General features: G+C 35.9%; 1 protein-coding gene across 1 annotated transcript in view; it reads left to right on the forward strand.

Annotated features, from left to right (window-relative positions):
- LOC118854835 (WD repeat-containing protein 19-like) overlaps positions 1-26,658 on the forward strand; it is a 157,633-nt gene that overhangs the window by 80,748 nt on the left and 50,227 nt on the right. Inside the window, 9 exon segments of the mRNA XM_036765055.1 lie at positions 8,310-8,420; positions 8,872-8,981; positions 15,688-15,745; positions 17,272-17,418; positions 17,497-17,579; positions 18,225-18,308; positions 18,996-19,142; positions 24,206-24,330; positions 25,030-25,142. Of these exon segments, the coding sequence (XP_036620950.1) occupies positions 8,310-8,420; positions 8,872-8,981; positions 15,688-15,745; positions 17,272-17,418; positions 17,497-17,579; positions 18,225-18,308; positions 18,996-19,142; positions 24,206-24,330; positions 25,030-25,142 (978 nt within the window).

Below are 26,658 nucleotides of genomic sequence, written 5' to 3' on the forward strand. Positions count from 1 at the left end.
AGGAGCTTTGACTCCATATCCAGTATTCCTGCCACCGTACCATGATGTCTCTTAAAGATGGCACACTTTTTACACTAAATCTACTTTCCAGGATGGAGCCAAAATGGTAGAGAAAAAGCGGGATGTTGCCTGAGCTCTCTCCAATTTCCCTCAAAACAACTTTAGATCAAACCTCAAAATGAATTCTGTAGCAACAGAACCCACAAAAGGACAGGATGAAACAATTTTTCAGCCCAAGATAACTCAGAAGGACTATAGGAAAGATATGTCTCACTTGTGTAAAAGGGGAGCAGTGCAGGTTGTGTCCAGGCAAGCCAGCAGGAGGCCCCTAGCCCCAGCATAGATCAGCAACCAAAGCCCTGTGGTTGCTGCTTAGCAGGCCAGAAACCCAGAGCACGAGCTGTGAGTCCTCAAGCCCCAGTGGAGCAGGCGAGCTGCCAGCCCTGGAGTTCTCCTCCTTCTGGCACAACAGGTGAGCCACTAGCCCTTGAGGCCCCAGCATAGCAAGCCAGTGAATAGACCCCTGGCCGCTGGTGCACAAGCTTGGGACCATACCTCCTTTGCTCCAGGATCAGAGCTTAACTTTGAGAGTCATTAAATAGTCTGGGAAATGAGCAAAAAACAAAAAAAAGCCCTAACCATAGAAAACTACTATATGACAAGGAAGATCAAAACACAAACTCAGAAAAGGATAACAATGTCAAAATGCCTACATATGAAGCCTGAAAGAGAAATATAAATTGACCTCAGGCCCAAAAAGTCCCCCTAGAAGAGATCAAAAAGGATTTCAGAAATCAAATAAGGGAGGTAGAAGTATTGGGTAAATAAGTAATAGTTGTTCAAGAGAATCACAAAAAAGGACTCAAAAACTTGGTAAAAGAAGCACAAAAAATGGAAAAAAGATGCACAAAAATTCACCAAGTAAAACAACTCCTTAAAAAGTAGAATTGACCAAAGGGAAAAGGTGGTAAAAAAAAAGCTCACTGAAGAAAATAATTCCTTAAAAACTAGAATTGGGCCTGTGGAAGCTCATGACTTTGTGAGACATCAAGAATCAATTAAAGTCAAAAGAATGAAAAAATAAAAGAAAATGTAAACTACCTCACTGGAAAAAAAGCTGACCTGGAAAGTAGATCCAGCAGACATAGTTGAAGAATTATTGGACAACCTGAAAGCCATGATCAAAAAAAGGGTCTAGATAGCATCTTTCAAGAAATTATCAAGGAAAACTGCCCTAATATCCTAGAACCAGAGAATAAAATAGAAATTGAAAGAATTTACCATACAGCTCCTGAAAGACATCCCAAAATGAAAACTCCTAGGAATATTATAGCCAAATTCCAGAATTCTTAGGTATAGGAGAACATACTGCAAGCTGCCAGAAAGAAATCAAATATTGAGGAGATATCATAGTCAGAATTACATAGGATTTAACAGTGCCTATGTTAAAGGATCTGAGGGCTTGGAATATGATATTTCAGAAGCTTAGATTACAACCAAGAATCAATTACCCAGCAAAACTGAGCATAATCTTTCAGGGGGTAAATGGATATTCAATGAAAATAGAGACCTTTCAAACATTGCTGATGAAAAGATCAGCGCTGAACAGAAAATTCAACTTTCAAATACAAGACTCAAGGGAAGCATAAAAAGGTAAACAGGAAAGAAAAAGCGTAAGTTATTCAATAAAATTAAACTGTTTACATCCCTACATGGGAAGATAATGCTTACAACTCTTAAGAACTGTATCTGTATTAGAGCAGTTAGCAGGAGTACACATAGAGGGTACAGTTGTTTTTTGACTTTGATGGGATAATAGAAAAAAATTTTAAGGGCTGAGAAAGAAGATTGCACTGGGAGAAGAGGGAAAGGAGAGGAAGAATAGAATAAATTACATCACATGAAGAGGCATAAAGACCATTACACTAGAGGGAAAGAAGGGAGGGGTGTGAGCATTGTTTCAACCTTACTCTCATCAAATTTGGCTCATAGAAGAAATAACATACACACTCAGATTAGTCTGGAGAATATTAGATGGGGATAGCTTTCTGGTCAGTGGTATGTGGTGCCCACACAAAAATTGACCATGCTTTAGGGCATTAAAAAACTTCACAATCAAATGCAGAAGGGCAGAAAAATTAAATGCATCATTTTCAGATCATGATGCAATAAAATTACATTTAATAAAGGGCCCAGAAAGATAGATTAAAATTAATTGGAAACTAAATAATCCATTCCTAATAAATGAGTGGGTCAAAGAACAAATGATAGAAACAATCCATAATTTCATCAAAGAAAATGACAATGGAGACAACATACCAAAATTTATGAGATGCAGCCAAAGCAGTACTCAGGATAAATTCATATCTTTAAATGCTTACATCAGTTAGAGAACAAGCAGATTAATTGGACATACAACTAAAAAAGTTAGAAAAAGAACAAATTAAAAATCCCCAATTAAATACCAAATTAGAAATTCTGAAAACCAAAGGAGAGATTAATAAAATTGAAATTAAGAAAACTATTGAATAAATATAACAGCTGGTTTTATGAAAAAACCAATAAAATAGATAAGCCATTCGTTAATTTGATTTAAAAAAAGGAAAACTGAATTACCAGTATCAAAAATGCAAAGAATGAATTCACCACCACCAAAGAGGAAATTAAAAGAATAATTTTTCCCAATTGCATGCCGCTGAATCTGACAATCTAAGGGAAATGGATGGATATTTACAAAAATATAAAATGCCACAATTAACAAAAGAGGAAATAAACTACTTAATCTCATTTTTGGAAAAGAAATTTTAAAAACCGTCAGTGAACTCCCTAATAAAAAATCCCCAGGGCTAGATGGATTTTAGTGAATTCTACCAAACATTTAAAGAACTATTCATTAAAAAATCTTTTTTTTTAGTTTTCAACACTTATTTTTTTTTAATTTAATTTATTTATTTAACATATTTAGTTTTCAGCATTGGTTTTCACAAGAGTTTGAATTACAAATTTTCTCCCCATTTCTACCCTCCACCCCCCCACTCCAAGATGGCGTATATTCTGGTTGCCCTGTTTCCAAGTCAGCCCTCCCTTCTGTCACCCCACTCCCCTCCCATTCCCTTTTCCCTTCCCCTCTTGTAGAGCAAGCTAATTTTCTACTCCCCATTGCCTGTGTATCTTATTTTCTAGTTGCATGCAAAAAACTTTTTTTTGTTTTTGAACGTCTGTTTTTAAAAACTTTGAGTTCCAAATTCTCCCCCCTCCTCCCTTCCCACCCACCCTCCCCAAGAAGTCAAGCAATTCAACATAGGCCACATGTGTATCATTATGTATAACCCTTCCACAATACTCATGTTGTGAGAGACTAACTATATTTTGCTCCTTCCCAACCCATCCCCCTTTATTGAATTTTCTCCCTTGACACTGTCCCCTTTTGAAAGTGTTTGTTTTTGATTACCTCCACCCCCATCTGCCCTCCCCTCCATCATCTCCCCCTTTTTTATCTTCTTCCCTCTTCTTTCCTGTGGGGTAAGATACCCAATTGGGTATGTATGGTATTCTCTCTTCAGGCCCAATCTGATGAGAGCAAGATTCACTCATTCCCCCCTCACCTGCCCTCTCCCCTCCTCTCACGGAACTGCTTCCTCTTGCCACCTTTATGCGAGATAATCCACCCCATTCTGTCTCTCCCTATCTCCCTCTCTCAATATGTTCCTCTCTCATCCCTTAATTTGATTTTATTTCTTTTAGATCTCTTCCCTTCATCTTCAACTCACCTTGTGTCTGCTCTCTCTCTCTCTCTCTCTCTCTCTCTCTATATATATATATATATATATACACATAGATATATACATACATACACGTTCACTTATGTATATATATATGCGTATATACATAACCAAATATACATATATGCATATTCCTTTCAGCTACCCTAATACTGAGGTCTCATGCATCATACACATCATCTTTCCATGTAGGAATGTAAACAAAACAGTTCAACTTTAGTAAGTCCCTTTCAATTTCTTTTTCTTGTTCTTTTTCTTGATTACCTTTTCATGCTTCTCTTGATTCTTGTGTTTGAAAGTCAGATTTTCTATTCAGTTCTGGTCTTTTCACTGAGAAAGCTTGAAAGTCCTCTATTTTATTCAAAGTCCATATTTTGCCTTGGAGCATGATACTCAGTTTTGCTGGGTAGGTGATTCTAGGTTTTAATCCTAGCTCCATTGACCTCCAGAATATTGTATTCCAAGCCCTTCGATCTCTTAATGTAGAAGCTGCCAGATCTTGGGTTATTCTGATTGGGTTTCCACAATACTCAAATTGTTTCTTTCTGGCTGCTTGAAGTATTTTCTCCTTGATCTGGGAGCTCTGGAATTTGGTGACAATATTCCTAGGAGATTTCTTTTTGGGATCTATTTGAGGAGGCGATCAGTGGATTCTTTCAATTTCTATTTTGCCCTGTGGCTCTAGAATATCAGGGCAGTTCTCCTTGATAATTTCTTGAAAGATGATATCTAGGCTCTTTTTTTTGATCATGGCTTTCAGGTAGTCCAATAATTTTTAAATTATCTCTCCTGGATCTATTTTCCAGGTCAGTTGTTTTTCAAATGAGATATTTCACATTGTCTTCCATTTTTTCATTCCTTTGGTTCTGTTTTATAATATCTTGATTTCTCATCAAGTCAGTAGCTTCCACTTGCTCCAATCTAATTTTTAAAGTACTATTTTCTTCAGTGATCTTTTGGACCTCCTTTTCCATTTGGCCAATTCTGCCTTTCAAGGCATTCTTCTCCTCATTGGCTTTTTGGAGCTCTTTTGCCATTTGAGTTAGTCTATTTTTTAAGGTGTTGTTTTCTTCAGTATTTTTTTGGGTCTCCTTTAGCAAGTCCTTGACTTGTTTTTCATGGTTTTCTCGCATCCTTCTCATTTTTCTTCCCAATTTTTCCTCTACTTCTCTAACTTGCTTTTCCAAATCCTTTTTGAGCTCTTCCATGGCTTGGGACCAGTTCGTGTTTTTCTTGGAGGCTTTTGGTGTAGGCTCTTGCACTTTGTTGACTTCTTTAGGCTGTATGTTTTGGTCTTCTTTGTCACCAAAGAAAGAATCCAAAGTCTGAGACTGAATCTGGGTGTGCCTTCGCTGCCTGGCCATATTCCCAACCAACTAACCCAATCCTTGAGTTTTTCAGCGGGGTATGACTGCTTGTAGACTAACGAGTTCTATGTTCCACGTTTGGGGGGGAGGTGCCAGCTCTGCCACACCAGCACTGCTCCTTCCCCAAGAACCCCCAACCCGGACTGGGCTTAGATCTTCAGCAGGCTGTGCACTCCTGCTCTGATCCGCCACCTAATTCCTCCCACCAGGTGGGCCTGGGGCTGGAAGCAACAACAGCTGTAGCTGCCCCACCTCCGCTCTCCCCGGGGCTGGTAGCCGAACCTCGAACTCCTTCCACTCCCGCAGCTTTTCCCACTAACCTTCTCTGCTGTCCTTGGTGTTTGTGGGTTGAGAAGTCTGGTAACTGCTGCAGCTCACTGATTCAGGGCGCCAGGGCACTTTCCACCCAGCTTCTGGTCTGGTTGGTCCACGCAGCTCACGCTGGGCTCGGCTCCCCTCTACTCCCAGCTCTGCGTGGGATAGACCTCACCCAGAGACCATCAAAGCTGTCCTGGGCTGGAGCCCCGCCTCCCTCTGCTGTTTTGTGGGTTCTGCCATTCTAGAATTGGTTCAGAGCCATTTTTTATAGGTTTTTTGAGGGACTCGGCAGGGAGGTCACGCTAGTCCTTGCTTTCCAGCTGCCATCTTGGCTCTGCCCCTCAACACTTACTTTTATAAAATTTTGAGGTCTAGATTTTTTTTCTACTTCCTTCTTCTCCCCCATCCCTAAGATGGCATTCAATCTAATATAGGCTATACATGTACAATCATATTAAGCATATTTTCACTTTAGTCATGCTGTGAAAGAAGAAAATATATCACTAGGATCATACCACTAAGAGCAGGTGGGATATATATCAGGAATGCAGGGTAGTTCAACTCTAAGGATAATTGACCATATCAATAACAAAACCAACAAAATAATATAATTATCTCAATTGATGCAGAAAAAGTTTTTGACAAAATATAGCACCCATTCCTATTAAAAACACTAGAGACCATAGGCATAAATGGAGTTTTCCTTAAAATGATAAATAGTATCTATCTAAAACCATCAGCAAGCATTATCTGTAATGGGGATAAGCTATAAGTTTTCTTAGTAAGATTAGAGGTGAAGCAAGGATATCCATTATCATCACTATTATTCAATATTGTACTGGAAATGTTAGCTTTAGTAATAAGAAAAAGAAATTGAAGAAATTAGGACAGGCATTAAGGAAACAGTTATCACTCTGCAGGTGATATGATGGTAAACTTAGAAAATCCTAGAGAATCAAATAAAAATTACTTGAAATAATTAACAAGTTTAACAAAGCTGCAGGATATAAAATAAACCTACATATGTCATCAGCATTTCTATATATTACCAAAAAAGTCCAACAGGAAGAGATAGAGAAATTCTTTTTAAAAGATAACATAAAATACTTTGGAGTCTACCTGCCAAGACAAATCCAGGGACTATGTGAACACAGTTACAAAACACTTTTCACATAAAATAAAGTCAAATTTAAGCAATTGGAAAATATCACTTGCTTATGAGGAGGCCAAACTAATATAAGTGACAATTCTACCTAAGTTAATTTACTTATTCATTGCTATACCAATCAAACTACCAAAGGATCATTTTGTAGAACTAGAAAAAAAAAACAATTCATTTGGAAGAACGAAAAGGCAAGACTATCAAGGGAATTAATGAAAAATATACAAAGGAAGGTGGCCTAGCTGAATCAGATCTAAAATTTTATTATAAAGTGGCAGTCATCAAAACTATCTAGTAATGGCTAAGAAATAGAGTGGTAGATCAGTGGAACAGATTAGGTACATATGACACAGTAGTAAATGACCATAGTAATCTAGTGTTTGATAAATCCAAAGACCGGAAAGCTGGGAAACAATTTTATAGCAAGTGTTTCTGATAAAGGCCTCATTTCTCAAATACGTAGAGAAATGAGTCAAATTTATAAGAATACAAGTCATTCTCCAATTGATAAATGGTCAAAGCATATGAACAGGCAGTTTTCATTTCAAGAAATCAAAGCTATCTATAGTCATATGAAAAAATGCTCTAAATCACTATTAATTAGAGAAGTGCAAATTAAAACAACTCTGAGGTATCACCTCATACTTACCCGTTTGGCTAATATGACAAAAAAGGGAAATGATAAATGTTAGAGAAAATGTGGGAAAATTGGGACACACTAATGTATTATTGGTAGAGTTGTGAACTGGTAAAACCATTTGAAGAACAATTTGGAGCTATCTCCAAACTGTGCATACCCTTTTATCCAGCAATACCACTACTAGGTCTAGAGATAAAAAGGTAAAAGGACCTACATGTACAAAAATATTTATAGCAGCTCTTTTTTTGGTGGCCAAGAATTGGAAATTGGAGGGATGCCCATCAATTGGAGAATGGCTAAACAAGTTGTGGTATATGAATGTAATGGAATATTATTGTGCTTTAAGAAATGATTAATACCATTCATAATAATTCTTCTATACAACATGACTAAGGTATGTAATAAGAATGTATATGTAGAGCTTATATCAGATTGCAGGCTGTCTTGGGGAGGGAGAGAGGAGGTAAGAGGAGAAAATTTAAGACGTAGGGAAGTGAATGTTGAAAACTAAAAATAAATTAACAAAAAAAGAAATGACGAGCAGGTGAATTTCAGAAAAACCTAGAAAGACTTACAAAAACTGATGCAAAGTGATGTTAATAGAACCAAGAGAATACTGTACATAGTAATAACAACATTATGCAGTGATCAGGTATGATTGACTTAACTTAATGATCCAAGACAAATCCAAATGACTCATGGTGGAAAATGCTATACACATCCAGAGAAAGAACTGATGAAGTCTGAATGCAGATCAAAACATACTATTTTCACTTTAGAATTTTTTATATGTTTTTTCCCTTTTGTTCTGTTTCTTTCACAACATGACTAATATGGAAATATGTTTTACATGATTGCACATATATAACCTATATCAAATTGCTTACATTCTAGGGAGGGAGGAAATTTGGAATTCAAAATTTTATAAAAATGAATGTTAAAAATTGTCTTTACATGTAACTGGAAAAAATAAAAATACTATTAAATATAAAAAAGTAAATCTACTTTCCAGTACAACTAACACTTATTTCTATTTACAGGGAATAGAAGATCACAACCTGTTAGCGGGCCATCTTGCCATGTTTACCAATGATTTCAATTTGGCACAAGATCTGTATCTGGCATCCAGTTGTCCTGCTGCAGCACTTGAAGTACCTATTTATTCTCTCATTCAGTTATTATTAGTTGATAATTAAGGGGATTTCCATAAATTTAAGTATCATGTTAGATAGAAAATAACCTTTTTTTCTTGTATTATATAAAATTCATTTAATTTTCTAGACTGTTTCCCCTATTGCTGTGCCTGAAGTTACTCTGTAGATCTATGGAAATGATGGGATGAGATGTAAATCATCATACATTCTGCCAATTTGGCATGTGATATTTTGCCAGTATGGGTCAAGGAAGATTATTTTTCTTAAATTTGACTTTCTTATTTTTTTCCTGTATTTTTTATTTTGTTTTGTTTTTCTTGTTTGAGGTATTATTTTACAGATCTGTGTTATTCATGGTATATTTTGCTTGCTTAAAGTTTTCCCTTTGCCATGCTTTTTTTGTTTATTGAATTTAAATTCTGATAATAAGTATTTCTTTGGATGACAGATGAGGCGAGATTTGCAGCATTGGGACAATGCACTTCAACTAGCCAAATGTTTGGCCCCAGACCAGATTTCATTCATATCAAAGGAGTATGCTATTCAATTGGAATTTACGTATGTTCTATTTTATTAAAAGCACTATTATAAAAATATTTAAAAAGTAATATTCTCAGGATTGCCTGAATATTGATAGAGAAGCATAGTTATTATTAGTATGCTTATAAGGATACTAATTTATATTGAAGAAACAAAGAGGACAATACAGGCTATATCTAACTTGCAAACAGGTTTCAAACATTTGTAAGTTGGTTGCTTGAATTGCATCCCCTTGGAAGCAATTTTGCTAATGTAGGTTATTTCCCAAGCTAGCCTAGTGAAGCCTATTTAATTTATAGCTTAACTGTCTTACTCCAAGGGCTTATCTGAGCTGTGGATACCAAGAAATGCAGAAACACAGTTCTGCCCTCAAGGAATACATATTCTAATGGGGAGAAATAATATACAAACAATTATGTGCATATAAAACTATAAAGAAAGACAGTAAATGGGAGGTGATCTCAGAGAAAAGACATTAGTAGTAGAGGGACCTGGGAAAGGCCTCTTGTAGAAGAGGATTTGAGCTGAATCTTAAAAAAAAGTTATTGTTTGTTTATCTTAAACATGCATTTAATTTTTTTGGTTTCCAAATTCTCTCTCTCCCGTCCCTCCCCAAACCATCAAAAAGGCAAGCAATATCATATCAACTATACTTGTGAAATCATTTCCGTCTTAACCATGTTGCAAAAAGAAAAGCAAGAAAAATAAAGTGAAAAAGTTATGCTTCATTCTGCACTCAGAATTCATCACTTCTTTCTGTGCAGATAGATAGCATTTTTCATCATGAGTCCTTTGGAATTGTGTTGTATCATTGTATTGCTCAGTGTAACCAAGGCTTTCATAGCTGATCATCATCTGTTACTATGTACAATATATTTTCTGCTCAGTTCACTTTGCATCAGTTCATATAAATCTTCCCAGGTTTTTCTGAAACTATCCCCCACATAATTTCTTACAGCATAATAGTACTCCATCATAATCATATATTGCAACTTCCCTATATATTTGAGAAATGAGGTCCTTATCAGAGAAACCAACTTTGGCAACATTGGTTTCCTTCATGCAAAACTTTTAAAATTTAATGTAATCAAAATTATCCCACTTTACTTCCCATGATCCTCTCTATCTCTGGTTTGGTCAAAAATAAGAGTTTACAACTCTTATCCATAGATCTGACAGCATTTTCCATGCTCCCCTAATGTGCTTATAATATCACTCTTTATGTCTAAATTATATAGCATTTTTATCTTGGTATATAGTATGAGATATTGGTCTATATATAGTTTCTGCCAAACTGCTTTACTGCTTTTCAAACAATTTTTGTGGAATAGTGAGTTCTTACTGCTTTTCAAACAATTTTTGTGGAATAGTGAGTTCTTGCTCAAAAATCTTGGATCTTTGGGTTTATCAAATACTAGATTACCAAGGACATTTTACTACTGTGTGTTGTGTACCTAGTCTATTCCACTGATCTTCTACTCTGTTTCTTAGCCAGTACCAGATTGTTTTGTTTGTTTGTTTTGGTTTTTGGCAGGGCAGTTGGAGTTAAGTGACTTGCCCAAGGTCACACAGCTAGTAAATGTGTCAAGTCTCTGAGGCTGGATTTGAACTCAGGTTCTCCTGACTCCAGGGCTGGTGCTCTACTCACTTCACCACCTAGCTGCCCCAGTACCAGATTGTTTTGACAATTACTAATTTGTAAAATGCTGCTAGACTGCCTTCCTTCACATTTTTCATCATTTTCCTAGATATCCTTGACCTTTTGTTCTTCTAGATGAATTTTATTTTTTTCTAGCTGTATAAAATAATTCTTTGGTGGTTTGATTCATAAGGCACTGTACAAGTAAACTAATTTAGGTAGAATTGTGATTGTTATGTTGGCTCAGACTACTCATGAGCAATTAATATTTCTCCTGTTGTTTAAATCTGTCTTTATATGTATGAATTTGTGTTATAAAAGGACTTCAGAAGGACTCCTCCTTTGCCTCTTTTTCCCGTTTAGTTTATATAGTATTAGAATTATTCGTTAAGTGTTAGAGTTCACTAAAATCCATCTGGCTCTGGGGCTTTTTTCTTAGGGAGCTCATTCATGTCTTCAATTTTTTTTCTAACATAGGAATATTTAAGAATTCCATTTCCTCTTCTCTTAATCTGGACAGTTTATATTTTTTAAATATTCAACCATTTTGCTTAGATTATCAGATTTATTGACATATAATTGGAGAAAATAGCTCCAAATAACTGAGCTAATTTTCTCTTCATTGGTGGTGAATCTGCCCATTTTTTTTGATACTGATAATGGTTTTATCTTTTTTTTTAATCAAATTAATCAATGGTTTATCTATTTTTTTCATATAACTAGCTCCTATTTTTATTTGGTTCAATGTTTTTCCTTCACTTTCAGTTTTATTAATCTCTCCTTTGGTTTTCAGGATTTCTATTTTTATATTAAATTGGCTTTTTAACTTGTTTTTATTTCCTAGTTTTTTTTAGTGGCATGGCCAGTTCATTGATCTGATCTTTTTATTTTTTTTATTGATACTAAGTATTTTGAGATAGAAAATTTCCCCTGAATACTGTTTTGGCTGTATTCCCCAAATTTTGCTATCTTTTCTCATTGTTCTCATTATCTTTAATGAAATTATTGATTGTTTCATAATTTGTTCTTTGACCACCTCATTCTTTAGGATTAAAGTATGTAGTTTCCAATTAATTTTTAATTTATGCTTCTAATACCCTTTATTGAGTGTAATTTTTATTCTATTATGGTCTGCAAAGGGTGCATTTAAAATTTCTGCTTTTCTGCATTTGTTTGTGAAGTTTTCATGCCCATTGCATGGTTAGTTTTTCTGAAGTTGGAATGTTTAGATAAGAAAAGATATATTCCTTCTGTTTCCATTCCATTTTCGCCAGAGGTCTATCACATCTAATTTTTCTAAAATTTTATTAATCTTCTGAACTCCTTATTTATTTTATAGTTAGATTTGTCTAGTTTTGAGAGGGGTAAATTGAGCTCCCCCACTAGTATTCTTTTACTGTCTGTTTCCTTCTATAACTTATTTAACTTTTCCTTTAAGAATTTGGATGCTCAATCACTACTGATTAGAGAAATACAAATCAAAACAACTCTTAGATACCACATCTCTCCTGTCAGATTGGCTAAAATAACAAAACAGGAAAATGATAAATGCTGGAGAGGATGTGGGAAAATTGGAACATTGTTACATTGCTGGTGGAGTTGTGAGATGATCCAGCCATTTTGGAGAGTAATTTGGAACTACACCCAAAGGGCTATAAAAATGTTCATACCCTTTGACCCAGCAATGCCACTTCTAGGGTTGTATCCCAAAGAAATCACACAAGCGGGAAAAGGACCCATATGTACAAAAATATTTATAGCGGCTCTTTTTGTGGTAGCTAAGAATTGGAAATCAAAGGGATGCCCATCATTTGGGGAATGGCTGAACAAGCTGTGGTATATGAAGGTAATGGAATACTATTGTGCCATAAGAAATGGGGATGATACGGACTTCATAACAACCTGGAAAAACCTACACGACATAATGCTGAGTGAGCGGAGCAGAGCCAGGAGAACATTATACACAACCACAGATATATGGATTCTGTGAGGACCAACCCTGACAGACTTTGCTCTTTTCAGCAACACAAGGTACAAAGACAACTCCAAAGGACTCACGATGGAGAATGCTATCTACATCCAGAGAAAGAACTATGAAGTATGAATGCAGATTGAGGCACACTTCATGCTAGCCTTTCCCCCCCTCCTTTTTTTTTCTTTTCCTTTTCTCTCTTTTGTTTTTGTTTTTGGGTTGTTTTTTTTTTTGTTTTTTTTTGTCCTGTTTCTTCTCTTGCATGATTCATTTCATTGATCACAGTTCTTCTCCATAACTTGACTAGTGTGTAAATTAATTCAATGCGAAGTTATACATGGAAGCTGTATGGGATTCCATGCTGTCTTGGGGAGGGAGAGAGGAGGGAGGGAAGAAAATCTGGAACTCAAAATTATGTAGAACTGAATGTTGTAAACTAAAAATAAAAATTAATAAAAAAAATCAAAAAAAAAGAATTTGGATGCTCTCCCATTTGGTGCATATGTATTTAGTATTGATATTATTTCATTGCCTGTGGTACCTCTTGGCAAAAAGTAGTTTTCCTGATTATCTCTTTTAATTATGTCTACTTTTGCTTTTGCTTTGTCTGAGATCATGATAGCTCCTCCTGCCCTTTTTACCTCACCTTTAGCACAATAGATTCTATTTTAGCCTCTTATTTTAACTCTATTTCTTTATGTTTGAAGTCTCCTTCTAAATGACATATTTGGATTCTGGTTTCTAATTCATTCTGCTATTCACTTCTTTATGGGTGAGTTCATCCCATTCACATTCACAGTTTTGATTGCTGTGTATTTCCCTCTATCCTATTTTTTTCTGTTTATTCTTCTCTCTTTTTGCCTTGTCTCTCCTCAAAAGTCTATTTTGCTTCTCACCACTAACTTCCTTAATTTTCCTTCTTTTTTATCATTCTCCCCCTTCTCTTATCCTCTTCCCTCCTACTTCCCTGATGGTAGATTTCTATACCCAATTGAGTATGTCTGTATCAGAACCAATTCTGATGAGAGTAAGGTTCAAGCATTGCCTACCATGACCCTTCCATTTTCTCCTCCATTATAAAAGCTGTTTCTTGTATGCCTGTTTTATTGTGAGATGATTTCCCTCTTTCTTCCATCTTTCCCCCCCTCCTCCTGGTGCTTCCCCATTCATCTTTTTGGGATCATCTCATCATAATTGACTCATACCTGTGCCCCCTATTTATGTAGACTCCTTCTAACTTCCCTAATAATGACAAACTTCTTAGTAGTTATATATGTATTATTGTCCCATATAGGAACGTAAATAGTTTAACCTTATTAAGTGCCTTTGATTTCTTTTTCAATTTTACCTTTTTATACTTCTCTTGAGTCTTGTGTTTGAATGTCAAATTTTCTTTTCAGCTCTGGTCTTTTCATCAAGAATGCTTGAAAGTCATCTATTTCATTAAAATTCATCCCACCCCCTACTTTTCCACTCCCCAGATTATCCTTAGTTTTGCTGGGTAGGTCATTCTTGATTGTAATTTCAACTCTCTTTCCTTTTGGAATATCATATTCCAAGCCCTCTGTTTCTTTAATGGGGAAGTTCCTAAATCTTGTGTGAGCCTGACTATGTCATCTGAATGGTTTCTTTCCGTCTGCTTTCAATATTTTGACCTGGAAGTTCTGGAATCTGGCTATAATATTCCTGGGAGTTTTGATTTTGGGATCTCTTTCAGGAGGTGATAGGTGGATTCTTTCAATTTCTGTTTTACCTTCTGGTTCTAAGATATCAGGGCAGTTTTCTTTGATGATTTCTTGAAGTAAAATATCTAGGCTCTTTTTTGATTATGGCTTTCAGGTAGTCCAGTAATTCTTAAATTGTATCTCCTCAAATGTGTTTTCTGGGTCAGTTGTTTTTCCAATGAGATATTTCACATTTTTTCTATTTTTTCTTTCGATTTTGTTTTATTGTTTCTTGATGTCTCGTGGAGTCATTAGCTTCCACTTGTCCAATTCTGATTTTTAAGAAATTATTTCTTCAATTAGCTTTTGTACCTCCCTTTCCATTTGGCCAATTATACTTTTTAAGGAGTTCTTTTCATCAGTGAATTTTTGTGTTTCTTTTGCCATTAGGGCAATTCATTTTTTAACTTGTTATTTCCTTCAGTATTTATTTTTGTGCCTCTTTTACCAAGCTCCTCATTCTTTTTTTCATAATTTTCTTGCATTACTCTCATTTCCAAATTTTTCTATCTACCCATTCTATAATTTTGAGTTATTTCCTCAGCTTAATTGGAGGTAAGAAAGTAGCTCCAGTAATTGCCAAAGGTAACTCCTCTGTGTTCAGATGGGGGTAGAACAGGAATTATATAGTAGGGGGCATTAGTCAGAAGTAATATATATTTGCATATGCTCTGCATTGCTGTTTAATTTTTAAGTTATTGTAACCCTTATATTAGAGAATTTTATGATGGGAAGGCATGCTTACCCTTTGGGAAATTTTCTCCTTGTCTTAGCTTATAATGGTCTCCCAGTCCAGGAAGTCTGCAAAAATATATGCTTGGTACTTATTAGAATAGTGAAACCAACTTCCTATCATTAAACCTAGTATTCCAATGTTAAGGAAGAAGATTTTTTTAGAAGGGGGAAAACAAAATAAATCTCTTTAAATAAACGAACATTAACCCCAAAGACATATGTAAATCCCCAGAGTCTCTTAAAATCTTGGATATAAAAGCTCCTCTGTCAAATACTTTTTCCCTAAGTTCTACTAGTGGAGAAAGGAAGTTTTTTTTCTCTCCCTAACCTGCCATTACTTATGACTCCCAGTTTTGTGAGGATGAGTCTTTAGGGACCTCTTAATTTTCAGTGGCATCTCTCCAATGGAAAATGAAGCCAAAACCCCCACTGCCCTCTTCCCTACTTCCAGCTCTTCTTTTTCCTTTTCAGTGAAGCCAGTTTTCAGTTTCTACCCATTGCCATTCAATTCAATAAACATCTGTTGTTACTGCTAACTTAAGATGCCATTTCCTCTCCCCAGTCACTCAAGTGGAAAAAGGGAAGAAGAAGAGGAAAATCTCTCAGTATCTGCTATTAGCTTTATATTAATAAATGTATCTAATTTTCATTTAGGGGTGATTATGTCAATGCTTTGGCTCACTATGAGAAGGGAATCACTGGAAACAATAAGGTAAGACTTAAGGTTGATTGTAAGATTAAATTTACTTTGATAGGTTTACTGAAATTCATGAAAGAAGGGATTTGTATATATACTATTTGGCAGAATTGACTGGTTATAAATACGGTTATACCAATGAAATGGAGTCAGATTACTCATTTTTCAAAGATGATAAAGAGAGAACTTTCAAAGATGACCAAGAGAGACAAAGATGAATATTAGTTTGCCTAGCCCCTGCTTCCAAGGTCTAATTCCTAGTCAAACTTTCACTTGTAGGTAAATTTTAATTCCTATTTCGCTCAAGGCTCAATCTGATCATTTCATATCTGCAGCTCTACTATAGCAACCTTTTGGTTGTTGAATAATTATTTTTGAATGATGCCTATGTTTTAACATCCCTTTGCTATCCTTCCTGGCAAAGCAAACAAAACAATTTCTGACCTGTTCAGCCTGCTTTGAAGTCCTGTTGCCCTTCTGCAGCTGACGAAATCTCATACAACTATAGAGGAATTTGAAGGGACCTTAGGGGTCATTTACTCCAAAACCTTCATCTCAAAGCTGAGGAAGCTTAAACTCATTGAAGTTAAGTGAGACCACACAGTTAGTGGTAAATCTAAGACTAGAACCCAGGTTTTTTGATGCCCCTCTCAGGTTTTTTTCCCTCTTACAGTGCCTATTCAGGCTTGCCCAACGTTCTGAAATATGGCATCCCCATGAACACACCCAACCCCTTACCTGTGTGAAAATTAGAGCTCTGGTGAGATTTTACTACTACTATTTCTCCATACTCACATGCCATCATCAAAATTGACTTCAGGGAACCGCTTCCTTGACTGTCACTCTCTCTCACAATGCCTTCCTTCTCACAGTTTTCCGTTCTCTGATTTCTATCCCAAAATAAAGTACTGTTTCATTTGTTTATATGACATATATTTATAGAACTTCTACATAATATGCAAAGTACTAAAGGAGATATCTTTGTTCCCATGGGAATACCTAGAATCATCCTTCAAATATGGATACTTTTATCTGTGTTTATGCAAATGTTTGTATATGTACATGATTGGCAAACCATTAATTTTAGAAAACTTGCTGTGGTCCAAACTAAATTGAATTGAGAACTGGATTTAATTGAGGTCCACTTCGGTTCCCTACCATTGTAGGTAAAAGTTTAGAAGTTTAGTATATTCTGAATAAAAAAATGAATGCTTTGGAAAGGCTTTCAATGAAAAATGCTCTTTATATAAACTCACCAGCCACATTAGAATCAACATATTTTCAAAGTATTATGGGAAATTTTTTTTTTAGATTTTGGCTAAATTCTGTGTTCAAATAGGAAAATAAAAGTAATTTGCAGGTGAATTATTCTTGAAAAAAAGAGTACTTTTATGTAACTAAAAGTTTTATAGAAAAATAAAATAATATAAAATTATTTGTGCTCCTTCTTTAAAAATGTTTGTTCCTCTATTTTTATGAACTTTTTAAAACCAACCTTTTTTGTGAAAAAATGAAAGATATTTTTCTCATTGAAATTTAAGTATCAAGAACATGATGAAGCCTGTCAAGCTGGAGTAGCTCAAATGTCCATTCGCATGGGAGATATTCGTCGAGGGGTTAATCAAGCCATTAAACATCCTAGCAGACTGCTGAAAAAGGATTGTGGAGCAATTCTAGAGAGCATGAAGGTATTCTTTGAAAGTTATATAATTAAGTGACTTAACTAATGGATTTGTTTTATTACAAATAACTTTCTTTTATTATAGCAATTTTCAGAAGCTGCTCAGTTATATGAAAAAGGACAATATTATGATAAAGCAGCATCTGTGTATATCCGATGTAAAAACTGGTAAGAATTTGATGTGACTTTATGTAGTGCAGGATTGTTTATAAAGAATTAGTAAAACAATTCAGAGCAAAAATGTTCTGTCAGTATGAGAGGGGATGGAGTGTGATAAATGATCATACTTAGAAATAAGCACAGAGATGGGAGGTAAGGAAATGAAAGTGTAATGAAATTTTAAAGGCATTAGCTATTAAGAGTAAAAGAAGCTTTCCTACCATGTTCTTATCTCTTTAATTAGCTCAAGTATTTCTTGATGACCTCTCTATTTCTTTACAATATCTTTGGGTTTATGGACTTCAGAACTACTACCGTTATGAAGGAGAGTCTCCTGTTTTATTTTAGTAAAATTAGTCTGCTGAACTTAGCTGCTGAAGAGGCAAACTCACTAAGCAGTGAAACGAAGACAGTATGAAAAATAGCATCAGGTCAGGGTAACAACTTCTACAGTATTTACAATGGCTTCTTAAATCACATAAGTGACAAAAAAGATCTGTAAAATTTTTCTAAGAACTTTATTGCTGTTATATATCTTTTAAAATAAAAAAGTTACATATTAGTTTGTGGGTGAAGGGTATAAAAATGTAAAAGTATAAAAATGTAAAAGCAAAATTCATTTCAGGCATATGACAATTAATTCTTGTTTTCTAGGGCAAAAGTTGGTGAGTTACTTCCACATGTGTCCTCTCCAAAGGTTCACCTACAGTATGCCAAATCTAAGGAAGCAGATGGAAGGTAAGTTTCATTTCAGAAAACAAACATTTTATTTTAATAAAATGTCAAGAAAGATAAACACTAAATATTATTTAAAGAAAATTCAGTTTTCATGGGAATATAAATATCTACCTTTCTGCAAATGAATTTATTTAAATAGTATCATAAAATACCTTGTGACACCACTTAAAAGTACTTTTAGGTTTTACATTATTTGCATGAAGAGCTAGCTCTAGGCTAAAGTTATAGGTATTCACTTTGAAAATTCTTTAGTTTAGATAGTACTTTGAATATTCTTTAATTTGAGATTTGATTCCTTTTGAATTACATATTTGGATCCCCATTAAAAAGCTCTAGAGTGCCATGCAGTGACTCAGGAATGTAGCCTTCAGTGGCCATGTCTTCTCTTCAGGCAGACAATGGCAATGATATGACTTCTAAAATCCTGACCTGCTCACTTCTATTAAGAGTTTGCCACCAGGAGACCAAAGGGAAAACACAATGAATGAGTGGAGTGGAAACTGGGGAAAGAAGAGATAAATGGAAAAAGGAGGGTAAAAACTAAGAAGAATAAAGGAAATACGAAAATTAGAACAGTAGTGTTGGAAAGATAAGTAAAAAAGGTCACATTTGTGATTACAGACCTCTAGTTCTTTAAAAAAAATATTCAAAATGTGAAATTTAAGACATGCCCATTATTTATTCCAGATATAAAGAAGCTGTTGTGGCTTATAAAAATGCCAAGCAGTGGGATAATGTAATACGTATATATTTGGATCACCTCGGTAATCCTGAAAAAGCTGTTAGTGTTGTCAGGGAGACCCAGTCTCTTGAGGGAGCCAAAATGGTGGCCAGGTAATATAATAGTCATGTTGTAACTTCTTGTGGTAAAAATATATGGTACTAAGAGGACCAGACTTACAGGGGAGTAAGATGGGACGTATGTTCAGGATCTCACAGTACCATTCTCTCAGTCCAGGTCCATAACTTCAGAGCCATCTTTGACTCTTTTCTTTCTACCCACACATCTTGTTGCCAAGTTGTTCTTGATTCTATCTCCATGTCTCTCACATTCATCTCTCTACTCACCACTCTAGTTTAGGTTCTCAGCATCTCTCGCCTGGACTATCAAAATAGTCTTCTGATTCTGCGTTCATATAATAGTAATAAAATAGTAATTCTTGTAAAAATAGTAAGGAAAAGAAGAACACCAGTAACTACCTCCAAATATAGGCCAACTACATGTTTATATGCATCACACAAAACATTTGTAAAATGTATCACCAAAGAAAAATCTATAAATATGAGAAAACAATGTATTGGTTGAAGAGCCAAAAAAAGTGCCAAAAATTTTACCAACTAGTCAGGTCTGATTTCAACCCAGGTCTTCTTGACTCCAAGTCTACCCATTCATGCCTAGAAATGTACTATGTCTTCAACTTTGTCACTCAGAAACCTTACCTTCTTTGATGGCTCAGCATAAGAACCACTTTTTCCTTCATGAATCCTTTCCTGATTCCCTTTGTTATTAATGCTCTCTTCTTCCTCAAAAATTCCTAGAACTCTCTAATTTTTCCTTTTATCCTTTAAGTACCCACCAATATTTGTATTTCAGTAAAATGTGAGCTCCTTGGGGGAAGGGACTATTTTGTTTTTGTTCTCCTATGGCCAGTACCTAGAACAGTGACTTGAGTATGATGAGGTCTTTGAATCAAAGTACAATAAAAAAAATACCTTTAGGATAGCTACATATCTGATGAGGTTGTGTTTTAACAATCTGGCTAGCAGCTTCTGTGGGGGCGTAAGATCCACCCACAGCCAGCACCCAGGAGGCTGCCGGCATGCTGGGAAAGCACAGGTTCTTTTCATCTGCTTAAATAAGGAAAGCACGGTGAAGGGGTTGACCAACTTTCTTTAATCCAGCATTCAGTTAGTTCAGGGGAGCATACAGACAAACATCAACAGACAGACCAAATACAGACTACATTCAGTTAGTTCAGGGGGAAAACAGCCAGCACCCTGAACTTTAGGACATTCATTTAGTTCGGGGGAAAAACAACCAGCACCCAGAACTTCAGGAAAAAATACAAACAAATTACAAATATCGACAGACAGACCCAATACAATTCATAGTTACCAACATCTAGGTTCAGCCCGAGAGCTGGGGCTGGCCCAGTCACACTCGCCACCGCCACGCCAACCAGAAAGAGGATCTTCAAGCTGTCCTCTCCCCTCTTATAGAGTTTTTGACATCATCAAGCGCCGCCTGAATGACCAGGGCTGATTGGTTCTTGAGTTGGCCCCTTCCCCTAGGACCCTGGGAGGTTCACATCCACGTAACACCCAATAGGGCGTGGCTCTGGAGTCAACACCTCCCCTCAGCCAGCCCCATGAATCGTCACACAGGAAGTTCTCTGCTCCCAGGCATGGGTCTCTGGGCTTCCTGCCCCGGAAGAGGTCACACAGGAAGTTCTCTGCTCCCAGGCATGGGTCTCTGGGCTTCCTGCCCCGGAAGAGAAGCAGCAGACCCAGCACCCAGCAAGGCTCAATGAGATAAACTGAGTCACTCAAAGAAAACAAAGGCCACTCTGGCCACAGGTTGTTGTGAGGATGGATTTTAATGAAACAGAGGACCTTCAAGCATTCTTTATGAAAAGACCAGAGTGGAAAAGAAAACTTGACATTCACACACAAGACTCAAAGCATAAAAAGGCAAAAATGAAAAAACAATCAAAGGCCTTTAATAAAGTTTAACTATTTATCTTCCTATGATGGGATGATCTCAAAAAATAAAAGGACAAGAACCACAGGGAGGAGGGGGAAGAGAGAGGAAGAATGGGGAAAACTATCTCCCATAAAAGAGGTGCATAAGGAAGAGCTCTTATAATGGAGGAGAAAATGAGAGAATCATAGTAGTCAGTGTTTAAAGATAGTTAAAATGTTAGGGTATTTAATGTCCATGTGGAAAATTGTTCTCTATTCAAAATATACTATCAACAAAATAATGTCAAATCAGGTTATTATCCTCATAGTACAGATGGGAGAAAGAAGACTCAAGCGATTTTACCAGTGGTAAATTTCCTTGGATACAAACAACTTATTAGAGATTTGATCATTATTGAAGAACCTGCCTAAAGCACCATAATATTTATGCTATTTGTCAACCTAAAAATAATAAGATTTTATATGATTTGAATGTCACTTTCATCAGAATTGATTTAAAGAGGGAAGAATATACATATTCAGTCGGTTATAGAAATCTGCCAACAGGGAAATAGGAGGGAAGAAGATAAGAGAAGGGGTGGGGGGAGTGATAAAAAGGAGGGAAAATTAAGTGAGGTGGTGATGAGAAGCAAAACAGATTTTTGAAGAGGGACAAGGCAAAAGGAGAGAAGGATAAACAGAAAAAATAGGATAGAGGGAAATACACAGTTAGTAGTCATAATTGTGAATGTGAATAGGATGAACTCACCCATAAAACAGAAGTGGAATGCAGAATGGATTAGAAACCAGAATCCAAATATGTCATTTAGAAGGAGGAGACTTCAAACATAAAGACACAAACAGTTAAAATAAGGGGCTAGGGGCAGCTAGGTGGCACAGTGAGTGGAGCATCAGCCCTGGAGTCAGGAAGACCTGAGTTCAAGTCCAGCCTCAGACACTTGACACATTTACTAACTGTGTGACCTTGGGCAAGTTACTTAGCCCCAATTGCCCTGCCTTCCCCCCTCCAAAAAAATAAGGGGCTAAAATATAATATGTTGTGCTTCAGGTGAGGTAAAAAGGGCAGGAGGAGCGATCATGATCTCAGACAAAGCAAAAGCAAAAGTAGACATAATTAAAAGAGATAATCAGGAAAACTACATTTGCTAAAAGGTACCATAGGCAATGAAATAATATCAATACTAAACACATATGCATCAAATGGGAGAACATCCGGATTCTTAAAGGAAAAGTTAAATAAGTTATAGAAGGAAGCAGACAGTAGAGAATACTAGTAGGGGAGCTGAACTTACCCCTCTCAAAACTAGACAAATCTAACTATAAAATAAATAAGAAGTTAAGATTAATGGAATTTTGGACAAGTTAGATAATGGAATGGAAACAAATAATTACACAATTTGAGAGGGCACTTTATCTAATTGTTTCATGACTATTGTATATCGAAATATGGCTGATACTATCTAAGGTTTCCTATCTGTGAGATACTAAGTAGAATATAGGGATATAGTTGTGGATGGCAGTGCATCAATGATGAAAACTACTCTTTTTTTGCAGAGTGGAAAGCTGATATATTCAGTTATATTTAATGATATTTTCAAGAGAAAGTTTGTGTTTTAGTCAAGATAGTGTAACTCTAAATGGAATGTAATACTACTGGATGTCAGTGTGATAGAAATGTCACGCATCCAGACTATTTCTTGTCTGCTGCTTCTTTCAGCCCTTTTGCAGATTAAGAAGAGTTCCAAGAAAATGGGGAGATAGAAGTGACTAATTCACTTATATCAGAAGATTTAGAAATGCAGAATGAGGTAGGGAAATAGGAAACTTCTGAGGAAATAACAAAATCAAATTTTTTTTTCTTGGATCCCTTATTTTTATTTTTTAAAATGTTTAATCATAGCGCTCCTGAACTAGATGTTCTGCTCATCTTACCTGCCTCATTTTTACTCTTGTGACTTTTCTATTTTGAAAAGTTATACTTCAAAGGAGCTGTGATTTCATCAGTATGTGGGTAGTTTCCCCATTAGTACAGATCATGAAGTCATCCATAAATTTTCATCCTGTGTGATTCTTGTCCACGATTTTTCATAAGTTCTCTATGAAGGATTTACCCACCATAGTGGATGTCCTTCTTTAGGTATTTTTTTTAAAGTTTTGTTAGTGTAGCACTCTTCTGCTACCAAATGACTGGTCTGCCTCCTTTTTCCTATCACTATATCTTTTACACTTCTTGCATCCTGGGATGTCTTTTCATTACTTTTTAGATTTTTCCACAGTTTTGCTTTTTTGGAGAACATCATGATTTGCAGACATATATCTTTACCAGTCTAATACTGTTCATAAAAACATGGAGTTTTGTATCAGAGAACATCCTGGGATCTTTGAAGACACTGCACAATTTTCCAAAATGCAGTCTAGGCCAGTCTCCTCCTATTCTGTTCTTGGCCTACCTCATTTTCTACCTCAATGCCTCTCCAAAATGTAGGTACTGAAGGACAAACTCAGTGTGTCACATATCTGGGGAATAGTCATAATCTGGGGAATAGTCAGTCTTCATATTCCTTGGGTTTTCTGGTGTGGGTTACTAAGGTGATATCTTTTGAATATCTGGGGGTCACAGTTAGTGAAGTTTTGAAAAGTTAGATGAAAAGCCTATTTTGGAAGTTTATTTTCTGAGTTCTTAAGTTTCTTAAGTTTGTCTTAGCAAGACATTTTTATCTCCTTAAAGCTATTCTAATGTAACTCCAGAGGCTTTGAGGAATTATTTGAGGAATAATCTGTTTACCTTACCCATGGTTTTATTCTTTTTCTTTCACATCTTCCATGAAAGGATTGTTTTAACTACAGGTATATTCCTTGAATGGAAAAGGTAGGGAATTAAACTTTGGCTTGGGGAGACTACCAGATATCATATTATTATAAATTATTTTCATAATAGCTCTTCTATAATTGGGTATGTGGATATAAGTATTGTCTATCATTGAGAGCATTTATATATGGAATATTGACAGTTGAATTTACTCAGATAGTTGCTTCCTGTGCCTGTTGTTTCTTATGTGTCAGAGGAAGGCAAGAAGATTGAACTATGAAGAATAATGATGGGGGAGGGTTCTGAAACCTGGACAACATGCTTTCAGCCAAATGTGTTAGTTTTTATTAATTTTTTATGTCATATACATCCTTATTTGAATTAGATTCTTCCTCCAGCTGGGTGATTATGGTTCTGCTATCCAATTTCTGGTTATGTCCAAGTGCAATAATGAAGCTTTCACACTGGCCCAGCAGCATAATCAGATGGAACTTTATGCTGATATTATTGGTAAATATTGTGAAATTTTCATGGGATTATTTTCATTTAAATGTAATATAAAACTTTGTAAGTGCTTTGAGTACAAAAGCATTTCTCCTTTGTCTCCTTTTTCTGTTTTCTTTCCTCTTATCATGATTCCCTCTGTAATTATCAATAATTTCTTCCCTTTTCTTTTCTTTATTTAAAGTGAACCCAGTTTCCCTGGGCAGGGCAGGTAAATACAATATGGAAGAGGGAAATGTGATATTCTAATTTTTTTACATCAACATAACTTCTTTATACCCCCTGGGAGACTTAGACTGCAAATCTAAGACATGCATAGACCACTTATTTCCTTGTCACATTATATGGCCAAAGCTATCACACCAGGAGTGGAGAACCTATGGCCTCGAGGCCACATGTGGCTCTCTAGGTCTTCAAGTGTGGCCCTTTGATCAAATCCAAACTTCATAGAAAAAATCCCCTTAATAAAAGTAGTTGTTCTGTAACACTTGGACTCAATAAAGGGCTGCATCCAAGGACCAAGAAGGCCACAAGTGGCTTTGAGGCCGCAAGTTCCCCACCCCTGACTTAGACCATTCTCTGCTTTGCTAGGAGTAAATCCATTTGGACTGAAAGATATTGGAGGTGGGCAGGAAGAATTGGTGGTGTTAACATACTTCCTGGGATTGAAGAGATAGAAATTACATTTAGTCTTTCTGGTTATAGGTTCTGAGGATACCACTAATGAAGACTATCAGAGCATTGCTTTATATTTTGAAGGAGAAAAGAAACATTTTTCAGCTGGAAAATTCTTTTTGCTGTGTGGCCAGTATGCACGGGTCAGTCTCTTTTTAAAATCCCCCCCCACTTATTAGAATTTAATTTTTTCCAATTACATGTAAACATAGTTTCCAACATTCACTTTTATAAGACTTTGAATTCCAAATTTTTCCCCCTCCTTCCTCTACCTCTTCCCCAAGATGTCATGCAATGTGCTGTAGGATATTATTAGACACATTTCCACATTAGTCATGTTGTGAAGGAAGAATAAGAACAAAAGGGAAAAACTACAGTAAAGAAAAAAAAAGAGAAAATAGTATGCTTCGATCTGCATTCAGACTCCATAGTTCTTTCTCTGGATGTAGACAGCATAATCCATCTTGAGTCTTTTGGAATTGTTGGATCATCGTATTGCTGAGAAGAGCCCAGTCTATCAAAGTTGGTCATTGCACAGTATCACTGTTACTGTGTACAGTGTTTTCTTGGTTCTGCCCACTTAACTTAGCTTCAGTTCCTGTGAGTCTTTCCAGATTTTCCTGAAATCTACCTGTTTACCATTTCTTATAGAGCAGTAGTATTCTATTACATTCATATAACAAAACTTGTTTAGCTATTCCCCAGTTGATGGGCATCCCCTCAATTTCCAATTCTTTTCCACCACAAAAAGAGCTACTGTAAGTATTTTTGTACATGTGGATCCTTTTCCGTTTTTTTATAATCTCTTTGGGATACAGACCTACTAGTGATTTTGCTGGATCAAAGGGTATACACAGTTTTATAGCCCTTTGGGCATAATTCCAAGTAGCTCTCCAGAATGGTTGGATCAGTTCACAACTACACTAACAATGCATTGGTGTTCCAATTTTCCCACATCTCCAACATTTATCGTTTTCCTTTTTTGTCATATTAGCCAATGTAATATGTATGAGGTGGTAGCTCAGAGTTGTTTTGATTTGCATTTCTCTAATCAGTATTGATTTAGAGCATTTTTTCATATGACTATAGATAGGTTTAATTTCTTTACCTGAAAACTGCCTGTTCATATCCTTTGACCATTTGTCAATTGGGGAATGACTTGTTTTCTTATAAATTTGACTCATTTCTCTATATATTTGAGAAATGAGGCCTTAATGAGAGACATTGGCTATAAAAATTGTTTCCCAGCTTTCTGCTTCCCTCCTAATCTTGGTTGCATTGGCTTTGTGCAAAAAGTTGTTAATTTAATGTAATCAAAATTATCCATTTTGCATTTCATAATGTTCTCTATCTCTTGTTTGGTCGTAAATTCTTCCATTCTCTGTAGATATGACAGGTAAACTATTTCTTGCTCTCCTAATTTGCTTATGGCATCACCTGTTATGTCTAAATCATGGAACACAGGTCAGTATTTAGCTGAAAACATCATTGGCTTCATTTTAGAGATAGTTTTGGAAGAAGTGAGATCAGTGAAGTGTTGCTTGCATAATTTACTTCCTGTTTTTCCTTATGTCTTTCTGCACATTACTTTGGTGATCCCTTAGCTGGTTTCTATTTTTCCCTTTACTAGATTTCTTCCAAAATGTTACAAAGTCAATA

This window comes from Trichosurus vulpecula, chromosome 6, assembly GCF_011100635.1.
Source record: "Trichosurus vulpecula isolate mTriVul1 chromosome 6, mTriVul1.pri, whole genome shotgun sequence".
Lineage (NCBI taxonomy): Eukaryota > Metazoa > Chordata > Mammalia > Diprotodontia > Phalangeridae > Trichosurus > Trichosurus vulpecula.